Source organism: Oryzias latipes, chromosome 17 (assembly GCF_053564925.1).
Source record: "Oryzias latipes strain Hd-rR chromosome 17, Olatipes_Hd-rR_3.1".
In the NCBI taxonomy this organism is placed as follows: domain Eukaryota; kingdom Metazoa; phylum Chordata; class Actinopteri; order Beloniformes; family Adrianichthyidae; genus Oryzias; species Oryzias latipes.
Window position 1 is genome coordinate 33,058,485 of NC_136253.1, and position 13,605 is coordinate 33,072,089.

Genomic DNA, 13,605 nt, shown 5'->3' on the forward strand with positions numbered 1-13,605 from the left:
CTATCAGGAGTCTGAGTGATCAGACAATAGTTTGTCAAAGGGTCAAAGTAACTGTAAAATCTATCACAGGTTAGGGACGGTCCCGAGGGAGTTACGAACTGTGTTTCATGAAAATAGCCCCCAAGGATGAGGCGGGATCACATAACGCTTTTTTTTTTTTTAAAAGCTTCGTAGTTGTGTTGCAGGTTTTCTGCACTATGAACTATTGTTGAGTGAATTGATTGTATTATCAAAAGAGAAGTAAATTGACAAAAAAAACTCAATCCCTCTTTATTTATCCCTAATTTTATTTTGAAAAATATCTTCAGAAGAGATTTTGTGTAAAAAAAAAAAAAAAAAAAGCAAATGTATTGCAGCAACCTGTAACAGCAAAAATATTTTAATAAATGTTTTTAGACATTTTCTAAAGGACTTTTAGCTTATCACAGATCTTCCTGCTCTCCTCTGTAGGCCTTCCAGCAACTGATGCCTGTGCTGACAGTCTCTGCTGAGGAGTAGAGGTCCAGCATGTAGCAGAGGCAAACACGTCCCTTCACGCCTGGGAAAAGTCCGACATCGTAAGTTCGTAAGTTACACCGCTGTCACCCCCCCCCCCCCCCCAAAAAAAAAAATCAGAGGATTGTCTTCACATTTTTTCCTTCCTGACTTCTTTGCTCAGTTTGACCCCGGGTCACATTCATGCAATCTGTTGATGCCACCCATGAGCTGCAGGATGGCCTTGGATGAGCATCTGACTAGCTGCTGCGTACTAGCACAAACATGACCTTCTTAAATGTCGTTTGAAAAAGAAAAAGTGGAAAATACGCTGGGTGGGCCACAAGCTTAACATATATCTGACGACGTCCTTCCTCGCCTGAGCTGGAATCTGGCTCAAAAGTCTGGACAACTCCAATACTGTGCGCCATTTTTGTTGCTCTGCTAACGTTAAATTGGTGGTGTGAGGGGCTGTAAGTGCGTGTAACCAGATGGGTGATGTAAGTGGAAGCAGGCTTTCTTTGCAGCTACTTTTTTTCCCCCCATTTTTGATAATCAGAATTAAATGTCCACTTTTAAAATAGCTCCAAATATGATCGGAGTGGGAGTTTAAGTCTTCAGATATGTGTCCCACCAGGTGAGATATGGCCTCTGACTGGACCCAGCACTGCAGCTGACCTTAGCAACCACCTGCTTCCCACCCCACAAACATCCGCCGTGCGACCTCTGCCACGGTCGCTCTTTGTTTTTAGCCACACAGGTGATTAAAGGTCATGCACTGTGCTCACCTCGGGTCTGTGCTAGGTTAATGACAAACGTCCCAGCTCGGGCTTTACGTTGAGCATCCTCCAAAGCTCCTAATGAAAAGTCAGTGAGTCCGTCACTGTATTAATATACCTAACGATAAAAAAAAAGAAAAAAAACTCTTATTTATTTGTTTTGTTTCCAAATGGAGTCGCTTCTCCATCACTTAGCAAAGCAGTAGTGTAGCTTCACTCTCTTAAGCTGCTTATCTCTGTGACAGCACAGTCAGGAACTGTTAAATCTTGTCTTTTGTCTGGGTTGGACAGATTTCTATCCAAGAAGGTTGTTAAGTAAACACGGGGGGCTGGATACCGGCCAGGTGACGGGAGGAGAACGGCCATGTGCCACTTAATTACCGGCTAGCTTATTATTGTCAAAATAAAAGAAAGGTGTGGAGTTTCGAGGGGTTAGCAGTAAATATGAGCACCTAGACGGAGATTCTGAAAGGGAAGTAAATGTTGAAGAGCTGCTCCAAAACAGTCATTGGCACAGATTTATAGAGTTATAAAACCAACAAAAGAATGATATCATTATTTTCATCACAATTTAGAATAATCATGAGCTTTTGGATTGCATTTTTATAAATCACATGGAGCTACACGGAAATACAGGTTTTTCTAAAAATGACCTTTCAGGTTTGGGGTCATTTATGTAAGACACCACAGCTGCAGGGGATCCCAGTGAGACCCTAAGGAGCAGATGAGGCCATTCTCAAACAGCTGAAGTGTTCAGCCTGGCCCTCCACTTGGCTGCTGCTGTGTTTACCACAACACTGATCTGCACCAGTCAAATGTAGTCCAAGGACAAACATAAAAGAGGCACTTCAGGTCAAACTCGTGTGTCAGGAAAGCAGCCAAACCTCCTGTTTCAGTTTGTTTTTCCTCCTCCCATCTCACAGTTTTTAGCCCTTCACTTTTTACCAGGAATTCTGGGAAAGCGTTTATTAGAGTCCTCCTCTGCCTCCTTCACTTTTTTTTTTCCCTTTAAGAATAAACGCTCCATCCAATGTCCAGCTGCCACCGAAAGAGCGAGCCGACCCCAGCAGATGTCCCAGAGTGGACGCTGCTGGTGTGGAGGCGGGGCAGATCCCGAATTTATTTACAACTATATAAATACAATATTCTTCAGTGTTTTTTCCATTCAAGGTGATGCTAAATGAAGTTGGGTCCTGAATTTAATGGAATCAGTGACATAGACAATGAAGGGGTTTAGAGAATTGCAGCAATTCCAAAAGTTGATTCACTTGATTTAATAAAAAAATCCTCAAAAAATGAAGGAATAGTTACATTTTAGTAATCTATACCTTCGCGCAAACACTGGTTGTGATTTCAAATAGGCAGAAAAGTCTGGATTTCGCTGTTTTTGTTTTTGTCACTGATTGTTTTCTTGGAAAAAATAAACCAACTGCCTGAAATTGAAGTACGAGTGTGCTTTACTGACGTGGTAGACTCCATTGAAATTGTTGTTCGAAATCCACCCCGATGAAAATGGTATTTTTAACATTTTCTTGTTGATGATGGAGAAAAAAGACGATGGAGGACTTTTTTAAAGAAAATTAAGCTTAAAATTGCATTTCTGAGGGTTTCTTTCTTCAAATTGTTGTGAATCAGGAGCAGATGAAAAAAAAAGTCTGTCTGAAAAAGATTGTATTTGTGTCGTAGGGCGGGACGTCCATGTACGTTTTTATTTTCCTCATCTGCACCAGCATCTGGCTCAAAACTGTACATCGGATTGCTCCAAAATCGCTCGCCATTTTTGTTGCACTGCTAATGTTAGGTTTGGGAGTGTAAGGGGCTGCACTGCAGCAACTATGTTCTAGAAAATGACACAGGTTTTGGGATTTGGGCTAAAAACAACATAATCATAATTAAAAGACCACTGGGAAAACTTAAAAAAATGGATCAAAAGATGATTCTCGTGGGACTTTAAAGTTGTTTTTTTTTTCCTTTCATATTATTAAACATAATCTTGGGAGTCAGAGTCAGCGTTGTAGCTCTAAAAAAGAATTGTTTTCTAGACAAACAAAAGGATGAGCTGTGATTCACAGAAGGATGGTTGTGGTCCACCCTGTGCCCCCACAGATCATGGGGAACTCGTATGCCGGGCAGCTGAAGTCGGCTCGATTTGAGGAGGCTCTCCACAACTCAATTGAGGCATCTCTGCGCTCCAGCAGCGGAGATCCACAACCCATCTTCACACAACTCTACCTGGAGCCAGAACCGTGTCAAGGTGACTGAAAAGACCCACACACCTCACATGTTTACCATGTATGTGCTAAGTGAAACGCCCAAAATGTTTTTTTTTTTTGTTAGATGGGAAGCCGAAAGCTAACACAACGGGGAGCGACAGCGTCAATGGTCACTCCTCCAATGACCTTGAAGAAGCAGAAGAGGACGACGACTCCGACAGCAGCAGCCCTCCACTTCCTTATCTGCAGACCCCAGCGCCGGAAGGTTGCTGCACACTGGACGGTATGAAACCGCGGCAACATTGGTGAAGCATTTTCACAGGAAAATGCTTTTTTGTGATGAAAAAACTGTGGATGATTTATTCATAGCACATATAATTTCTGCTGTTTCTCCATTTATCCCATCAGATTCTCACACTGACTGGAAAAAACATCCTTCTCTCTTAGGATTCTGTCAAGCTGGGAAGGACATCCGCCTGGTTTCCATAGCAACAGAGTCAATCGAAGTCCCAGCGGGCTTCGAGCTCGTTGGTGCCAAGTCCCCCAGTGTTCCCGAGCACATTTTGGTGTGTGCCGTGGACCGCCGCTTTCTGCCTGACGAGAATGGGAAAAATGCACTTTTAGGTCAGTCTGCTCCCAAGACGAAGTGAGAGGAGACAGATTTCATTCTGAGCTCCTGCTGAATAAATACCCCTCCCTTGTCCGCACGGGTCCCACCGCACATCGGAGAGCTCATGTTTGGATTATCGGGTGATCATTTGTTTGAATTTCCTCCAGGTTTTTCGGGAAACTGCGTGGGCTGCGGTGAAAAGGGCTTCAGATACTTCACTGAGTTCTCCAATCACATCAACCTGAAGTTATCCACACAGCCCAAGAAGCAGAAGCACTTAAAATACTACCTGGTGAAGAATTCTCAGGGTGCTCTGTGCAAAGGACCCCTCATTTGCTGGAAAGGTTAACATTTACATTAAACTACACATTTCCCCCTGAAATAAACTTAAAACGACCTTCCTGATTTTACATTTCTTTTGCTTTGAATCGCTCAGCCATGACAAATAGTTGCAAATCTTCCTCCGAACACTCATGTTCGAGCTTCTCTTTGCTTTCTCAGACAGCAAAACCCGTCAGTTCCCCAGCAGTGCGACATCCTCCAAACCCAGTTTGTCCTCCTCGCTGAGCAGCAAAGAAAACGGAGGCTCCAACGGACACAGCTTGTCTCCGTTTTCACTCTCAGGTGAGCCTCTAAACTCAGCTCCCACCAGGCCCGGCGCCAGAGGGGTGGGCTGAGAGGGGCCCCATCCACGAATCAGCCCTCCTTAAGACAGACGCTACCGTGACGTTACAGTTTCGCACTTGGCGTTGTTGTATCCTAAAAGTGCTAAAAACGAACATTAAAGTTGATCACAGAATGCAGAAGCAGTAAATCAACTACTGAAACTACTTCAGCCTTAGCGAGGCAAGTGCAGCCAAGCGTGGCAGTGATGAGCGTATCAGCTCTACCTCTCTATGTTCACTGCTGCACAGCGGCACTCGAATTCACTCAGATTAAGCTTCTTCCTCCTTCTCCCTCATCATCTTCAGTGCTCAAAGATCCAGTCTGATGAAAATCATACCGGTGGTGTTTTTAGCATGTTCTCGTGGCATTTTTCAGATGAATAAAATGACATTTGAAAAAGTTCCCATTTTATTAAGTAAACAATGCGCTGGTTGGGCCACAAGGTCCGTTCTCCGTTCATCCTGATCCATGTACGTCTTTGTTTTCTGGATCTTCTGGATCATAACTGTGAGGCTGGATTTCTGATGAACACTGATTTCCTAGAACAAGGCGTAATCTAAAATTAAAAGACCACCGGGAACACTTTGAAAATAGATCATAAAATGATCGGAATGGGACGTGGAAAAACTGTAGAAACTCTCACCTTGAGTCAGGCTGACAGCCTGGAGGGATCACTGCTCATCAGGATGTCCAGAGAGAGTTGAGTAGAATGTGTGATGATAAAACTATTTCTCTGTCTTCCTCTTTAGATTCTCCCCCCACCAGAGCAACACAAACATCTGCCTTCTTCAGCAGTCAGGACCTTGGAAAGGATTGTAGCTTCCTCAAACCTCTGACCTCCACTCCTGGAAATAAGACTCTGCCGATAGGTGAGGAGATTCTGCAGTTTACCACCAGAAACGTAACTGACAGCACTGATGAGGGAGTCACTTACGATGATGGGTGTTGCTCATAAACTTGGTGTTTGATGAGGCTAAAGCTGAGAGCTTTGATCCAGGATTCTTTAACTTGTTGCAGAATGAGGAGTCACGACTGACCAGCGAGCAGAGATGACCTCTGCTGCTTAGGCGCACACACACACACACACGCACGTTCCTGCGTGCCAATCAATACTGGAGGAAGCATTGCTGTAATGACTTCTCAAGGCCTCGCTCCCTATTAGACTCTTTACAAGGTTGTGATATTGACCAGGAAGGGCTTATACATAACGACCAGCGTGGCCGTGCTCTGCTCACACGGCCACGGCGGTGATGGGAAAATGTCCAGCCGTTACACATCAGAGAAATCAATAGTTAGCTGTTAGTAATGATCCGGTTTTATTTATTGCTTCTACAGCTGGAGAGTGTTATATATGTGTTATATATTCCTCACATACCCAGATAGATCTATCTATCTATCTATCTATCTATCTATCTATCTATCTATCTATCTATCTATCTATCTATCTATCTATCTATCTATCTATCTATCTATCTATCTATCTATCTATCTATCTATCTATCTATCTATCTATCTATCTATCTATCTATCTATCTATCTATCTATCTATCTATCTATCTATCTATCTATCTATCTATCTATCTATCTATCTATCTATCTATCTATCTATCTATCTATCTATCTATCTATCTATCTATCTATCTATCTATCTATCTATCTATCTATCTATCTATCTATCTATCTATCTATCTATCTATCTATCTATCTATCTATCTATCTATCTATCTATCTATCTATCACGTAGCATCGGCCAAAGTGCTGTCGGAAAAGCGGGCCAAAGTTCTGCAGAACCTCCCAGCAATGGATTCTAGTTTAGCGACCTGATGGATCAGAGTGATGTGTACAATGCTCTACAGAAGGCCAACGTCGTGGCGATGACCGTTACTAGTTTACTTCGGCGTGTGAGAGAAAGCGTGGCTGCAGTGGTGCAGAGAAGACTGTCATGTAAACAAAGCGTCTTAGCCACATTAAAGCGTCTCCTTCATCCTGTCATGCTTCCTCATCATCACACTTTATTGTTTCTTGGAAGAATTTTTTTTTTTCCCCCCACTTTATTTTTGAAACGCCATTCAGGCTCCCGAACTGTTTAAAAGGACTGGAGAAGCTACATTAAGCAATGTTGAAAATAAACAGAACTTTATTTCCTCAATCATACTTTTAGATCCTTATTGCAACCATTTTTTTTCTTATACTGAAAAATATTTTGTTGTCTGACATTGTTGACTGTTCCTTTTAAGAACAAATATATTTTAAGTTACCAAAATAAAGGCACTATTATATTTGCTTGGGTAAAAAGCATTGTGAACATTGAATAAAATTAATGTTCCTGTTTTATTCCAATGAAAGATGTATTAATACTCAGGCAGAGTTATTCTTAGTCATACTCTTAAAAAATGAGTGTTGCAGTACAATATCCTGATATGAATCGTATATGAATACGTTTCCCGATGTTGCACCGGAACACATTTTCTTTTTTTTTTTAAATATGACTTAGAAAAAACTACCGGAATATCAATACGTCCATCATAATAATAAAATTGTAAAATTCAGTTTATTTAATGATCACAATTTTAAGCATATATATATATATATATATATATATATATATATATATATATATATATATATATATATATATATATATATATATATATATATATATATATATATATATATATATAAGGTACTTTTACCTTTGCTTTTACAATATATATAGGGAACAGTCAACAAGTATCATCCTGACAATACAAGTATCGCCAAATGAACTAACGCGATATATCGCTAAATAGAGTTTTTTCTAACACCCCTAGTGATTAATACAACATAGAATGACAAAAGGCCCTTTCTTGCTTTAACTTCATCTTTATTGTATTTTAACTACTTTAATTTCGTTGCGTGTGTGTGTGTTTTTTGCGTACAGTACCCACAGCTCTTAGGGTAAACGGACCGACCAACGGCATCGGTGTTGAATTGCATCCTCCCCTACTGAGCCCCTCCCAGGTCTCCCTGGGACCCCAGGGTCAGGGGTGTCGGAGTGCAGATTTAGGGGACAGCCCAGGTACGTTTCTCCCCTTCCATTTATGGCTATTTTCTTCTTGGTTTACATTGTTTCCTGCTTCTGTTCGATGCTCAGTTTCTTCGGCCATGAACTCCGGTCCTCCGAAGAAGCGCCACCGCAGCTGGCATCCCAGCTCGCTGGTGCCGGTCCCGCCCACAGCAGTTCCTGTTCCTGCCATTCGGCCCATAGTTTGTTCTTCAGGTTGGTTCCTATGAACATCTTTGTTTATGCTTCTTTTCCCTCGGCAGGAAAATAAATGAACTAACGGCGTGATGAAAGGTTCATCAGGGTTACCATGGGGATGGATTTAGACAACTTGGTGTATAAATTATTGCACCAAACACGTTTCTCAGACGGTTTTCTAGTTCCTACCTTAATCTGGTATAGAGAGTATTTCTTTAAAAAAAAAAAAAAGTAGAATAAAATTTAGGGGGATCTTTACGATTGTTTAATTTTTAGTTTGTCAACATGAAGATGAAGCATTAGAAAATAAAAAACAAAACAGAAAATGTATACATTTCGATGAGCCCAAAAATGCTATGTAAGCAAAGTAACAAATTATTCTACATGTAGATTTTAAAGAATTGAAAACACACAAAAGAAAGAGCTTTAAAACTTGAACGTGAATGTAAATGTGGCAAGAATGAAGAATGGGGATGGTTGCATCTTTTAGCTGTCAAATGTGAAATATTTGTGATGGGACAGGTCTCTGCCTCCCCACGTCTCAATGAGATTACCTCAAGAACACCCAGAGGAGTAAAAAGAAAGGGGGGTACGCTGTAATCCAGCCTGAAGTGTAATCCATTGTCTCGTCCGTCAGGTTCTGTGTTGGCGGTGTCGTCTCCGCAGCCTCCGGTCTCAGCCGTCATTCAGCCGCAGCCGGTCACCGCCGGAGAAACCGTCATCATCCCTGACAACCTGCTCAACTCCTCAGGAGTCCGACCTGTCATCCTCATCGGTACCTTCAGATCCCACAATGCTGGGAGCAATTCTGCGCACCAAACGATACTTAACAAACCAGCATCTGTGTGTTGACTATGATGAAAATGTTCCTCTTTAGCATTCTAGAAGCAAGTGTCAACATTTTGTGGGTCTTTGCCACATCCTTAACTGTAAGGTCTTTGCGTTTTAGGTCATGGCACTTTACCTTATTTCTATGGAAATGTTGGCGACATAGTAGTGAGCCCCCTGCTGGTCAGTTGCTATAAGAGCAGCCAGCTGACAGAAAAAACCCTGGAGACTTTGGGGCTCCACCGCAGCCAGATGCTCAGCGTGGAGACCACCATCCTGCTCACCTTACAGTATCTTGGACGGTTGGGTAAGGGCATGGGGGTTTGGGCTGACGTTTCTGCAGAGGTTTTCCTGAAAGTCCGGGGTTTTTCAGTTTTTCTCTGTTTGTCTCCAGGCCCGGAGCAGATCCCTTTGCGTGAGGAGCTGGAGCAGATCGTGTTGAAGGCCATGCTGTGCTGTCCCGGCAGCCCCGCCATCACTCCGTCACAGCTGCCGTGGCTGGCCCGCCTGGAAGCCAGCGTCTCTGGGGGCACCGTCCAGGTTGTGGTGACCCACAGCTCTCTGGGGGAGGGCATCTCTGAGTCCCTGCGTTCTCTCCGTGAGGGTCCTCGCCATCAGCGAAGCCTGCCAACCTACGTGGTGGTCATTTGTGCCTCGAAAATGAGCGGGAACGAGTTCTGCGTGCTGGTTTTGGGTAGGTTTGGCACAAAACTTCATTAACGTAGACTTTTTTTTTTTTTTGCTTCATCAAAGCGGTGTGTGATCATGGAAACATGTTTGTTTAATGTTTATTAACTTAAACGAGAGTCTTTGCCGTCCATTTAAAAGAACAGATTAGTTCTGTGAAACAAAATAAAACATCTCCTAAATTATTTTCTATTTCTTATAAAATATTTCAAAACTGTAGCTTCAACTCAGCTATGAAATTGATTTTTTGGTGTATTTTTTTTTAGATGTTTGCAGGCCTTATTGGTGTAAAAATTACTACTTTACAAATCCAGTCTGATCATATTTTGCGCTATTTTCAAACTGCTGAGAGCTCTTTGTTTACATGCTCTCCTGCTGGTTTTCACCCCCAAACCTGACCGTACCAGTGTAAAAAAAAAAACTCATTCTGAAGATGATCTTTTCCAAACTGCATTTCTTCATCTGCTCCTCAATCACAATGATTTAGATAAAGAAAGTTGGTCTATAATGAAGAGAATGTGTAATTATTTACAACTAATTAAGCTTTTTAATTAAAAATTTAAATTAACATGAATTTTTTTTGTACCTTTAGTTTATTATTGCGAAATAAGAATAGCATGAGAACTTTGTAAAAACGAAAATGTTTTCTAACAAGAAAACTAAAATTATTATTATTATTTCTGTGTCTTTTTGAACTCACAAACCTAAAAAAAAGGATCCAAAGCTCACTTTTATAACCAGACAGTGTTATTATTTTACAATGTCACTTATTTAATAGCTTATTATTTTACTTGTAATTGCTTTAACCCTTGAGTTTTTTTCTATGTCTGTCATCGGTCGGGTAAGAGGGGTTTCATTTGTTTGATGCAGGGAAATATCAAGCGCGAGCTTTAGCCGAAGGCATGCTGACCACCAACGAGTTCCTGAAAGAAATCAGCTACGAGCTCATCACCGGGAAAGTCAGCGTTCTGGCCTCTCACTTCAAAACCACCTCTCTAGGTAGGTGATCGGCTGGTGCCCCTGATGTTTGCTCAAAGCGAACACAACCCTCACAGAAGAGCCATTTCTGTGGACAAACGGAGGTTTTATTAGAGAATTGTGCAGCACGCAGACGGCCACAGCGCTCTGCGTGAGAGTGGCCAGCGCAGCTGTTGCCCTTGCTCCCTTGGCTCTGTGTCTTTGTGTGACTATGGTGACCGGCTGTTTCCAGGAGACAATCTTGACAAGCAGCTGGTGCGATACCAACGCAGACGGAAAGGACAGGTCACCCTGCCCTATCAGGGCGATGTCCCCGAGCACTTCCACTGCCAGGAGGCTGCCAGCATGTTGCCGCTGACAGACGCAGGTTAGACTGCTCGCTGTTTGAACTCCTGTGTTTGCCTAACTGTAATGTTGGCACAGATGATTCTTCTTTTACCCGTTTTGGGGTTTGTTTGTTTTTTGCTCTCTTGGCTAAAGGGAAGCGTCCGACTGTCACCAAACTGTCGGGTTGTTGACGGTTGGAGTTCAGTTGCCGCTTTGACTTTTTCTACAAATACATTTAAACCATTAAAATGGCTATTTAGTCTTGAAGTTACCAAAACTTTCAGAGAAAATTTGTTTCAATTTTAGCAAAAGAATGATCCATGACAAAGTCTAAATTCTAATATCAAAAAATCTGACCTATTTTTCCAAAGTGTTAATTTCTTTAATTTAATCGTTATGTCGTATTCTGTACGTTGTACATTCTGGCATATTTTTGTATTTGACGAATGTGCATTCTCCTAATTTAAGCAAACAATCAACCAATCAAATTGATTGCTTAATTAATACATTTAACCGTTGTTCATCTAGCTGTTCCATTTTTTATTTACAAAGCATCAACAACTGCATCATTTTGAATTATTAACAATAGTTTTAGATGAAATCAGATTAGTGCGTTGAGAAAAAAGAAAACATCAAAATGATTTTCTACTTTCAAAACTGTGCTTTTATTTTTAAAATTTGAATTGTAATTGTTGCTCTATGCAGCATTTTCAATCTGCAGGTCCGATTTGTGTGAAGATGAGATTTTTTTCCTCCTAATTACTTAATTCTTAAAGACCATCGCAATTTTACTTAATAGGAAATTCTATAGTTGATGGATTTTTAAAAATTTATTGATTTTGGGAAAACAGGAATGACCAAACAATCTGGAGGTTTTTTGTTTCATTCTTCTAAGACCAATCCTCCTTTCTGCATCGTTTTGAACTCACAAATCTAAAAGAGTTTCTGTAAAAAGCAAGCAAATGTTCTCAAATCTGCTTCACATTTGACTCATTTATTTAAGTGAATAAATATAAACAGTTATATAAACGAGGATAACGTTTGAATTATTTTTTGAAGTTGAGGATGGATGTTGTTCTTTGGTGATGCTTTTAGCTGCACCATTTTTTGCTTTTCTATATTTCAATAAACTTGGTTTGTTCAAACCCCATAAAATCCCTTTTCCTGGTTCTGCAGTGGAACCTTTGCAGAAGATCTTTCAGATCTTTCCAGCCCAGCTGAGTGTGGCTCGAAGTCTCCTCTCCCAAGTCTGCTCCATCGCCGACTCTGGGTCCCAGAACCTCGACCTGGGACGTTTTTCTAAGGTGGACTTCCTGGTTTTGGTCCCTCCGTCTCACATCCTGGTCCACCAAACCGCACAGCGAATCCGACAATCAGGTACCCTTTCTCCATTTTCTGCTCCGCTGAACCGTGACTACGTCCGCTCAGCCGTCACCTGAGACTCACGCGTCTTCGTGCTTTCGGCTCAGGGGTGCTCGTGGATTTGGGAAACGAGGACGTTTCCACAGCGAGCCAAAAATCGGAAAAGTACGTGGTGCGTCTGGACTCTGACGTTCACGCCAGGATGGAGGCCTTCATGAAGAAAGTCAAGCAGAACCCCTACACCCTGTTTGTTCTGATTCATGACAACGCACACGTTGACCTCACAAGGTGAAGACGACTCTCCAGTCTGAAGAAGACAACAATAAACATGATTTACCCTGACGTTATTCTTAGTGCTATTTGTGTTAAAAAAAGCTTCTGTAGCTGCAGGAGTTGCTTTATCCTCATAATGATAAAAAAAAGGAGAACAGCTCCAGGAGCGTCAAAACAAATACATCATCCTGAGTTTAAGTTTCCTGTTTTGTTCTTTGTTTTCTGGAGCATGTTCGCCTTGGGCCACAGCCGATTCTCTCTTCATGCAGATGCTCATAACAAGAGTTTCTCCAAAGAGATCGTTTGTTTACTCCTAAACATTTCAGTTCCAGAAATAAAACTCAGATTACGTCCTGTTTTCCCCACTTTGTCTGGGAACCACCTTCCACACAGCGACTGTTGTGAAGCCGCGCTCTCTGGTTAAATGTTGTAGCGTCTGCTTTAGAGAAAGAACTGTTTTTAATACGATCTCGGCTTCTTTTCAGTGCGTTGTCAGGCTCTGTGTGCCACGGAGAGCTGCAGGGTCTGGCTGATCGAGTGGTGAACTGCCAAGAGGTCCTTGAGGCCTTGAACCTCTTGGTCCTTCAGGTTAGCTGCTTCCCTTACACCCTGCAGACGCGGCAGTCCCGCATCAGCATCTCCAACGAGATTCATTGGCCTTCTGCTGAAAGTCTGGTGAGTCTGTTTAACATAGAATCTTTCAGATTGGAGTCCAAGGATTCAGTCGAACACCAAATGCTTTTTTAGGGATGAAACCAATCAATACAAATCTAAAAATGTGTAATAAATGTAGAAATAGGATTTATTTTCAACCTGGATTTTTACTTTTTCAATTTGCGGCTCAGCTGCTCCCCCTGCTGGATGTGTTGTGAAATTACAAAAGACGCCAAATATTTACTTGAAGTAAAGTGACTTTGAGGTAGAAAATCACCATTTTTTAATAACTTGTGTTTAAATACCAGTTAAGAGTTTTTGTTTAAAGACCCACTCTAATGAAAATCATGTTTTTTTAACATGTTCTCGTGGAATTTTGCTGATCATGGAGGACATGTATAGAAAGTTTGTCTAACAATTATATTTCAGAGGTTTTTTAATGAAAAAAACTCAAAATATTTGTTTAAAAAAGATCTCATGCTTACGTAGAAAATACATCCATTTCCTCTGCAC

General features: G+C 41.5%; 1 protein-coding gene across 9 annotated transcripts in view; it reads left to right on the forward strand.

Annotated features, from left to right (window-relative positions):
* greb1l (GREB1 like retinoic acid receptor coactivator) overlaps positions 1–13,605 on the forward strand; it is a 55,142-nt gene that overhangs the window by 24,009 nt on the left and 17,528 nt on the right. For 4 of the 9 annotated variants that reach the window (XM_078934239.1, XM_078934240.1, XM_011487020.4 and 1 more), the window contains exons 2-18: positions 451–557; positions 3,360–3,507; positions 3,591–3,749; positions 3,914–4,090; positions 4,244–4,420; positions 4,578–4,700; positions 5,492–5,611; positions 7,663–7,800; positions 7,876–8,001; positions 8,621–8,758; positions 8,933–9,118; positions 9,206–9,505; positions 10,369–10,497; positions 10,709–10,843; positions 11,980–12,180; positions 12,273–12,453; positions 12,924–13,113. In XM_078934239.1, coding sequence (XP_078790365.1) covers positions 3,363–3,507; positions 3,591–3,749; positions 3,914–4,090; positions 4,244–4,420; positions 4,578–4,700; positions 5,492–5,611; positions 7,663–7,800; positions 7,876–8,001; positions 8,621–8,758; positions 8,933–9,118; positions 9,206–9,505; positions 10,369–10,497; positions 10,709–10,843; positions 11,980–12,180; positions 12,273–12,453; positions 12,924–13,113 — 2,625 coding nt within the window. In that variant the 5' untranslated portion in view covers positions 451–557; positions 3,360–3,362. Of the gene's footprint in view, positions 1–450; positions 566–3,359; positions 3,508–3,590; positions 3,750–3,874; positions 4,091–4,243; positions 4,421–4,577; positions 4,701–5,491; positions 5,612–7,662; positions 7,801–7,875; positions 8,002–8,620; positions 8,759–8,932; positions 9,119–9,205; positions 9,506–10,368; positions 10,498–10,708; positions 10,844–11,979; positions 12,181–12,272; positions 12,454–12,923; positions 13,114–13,605 lie in introns of all 9 variants that reach the window. The other 5 variants (XM_011487018.4, XM_078934238.1, XM_011487017.4 and 2 more) reach the window with 2 other exon arrangements.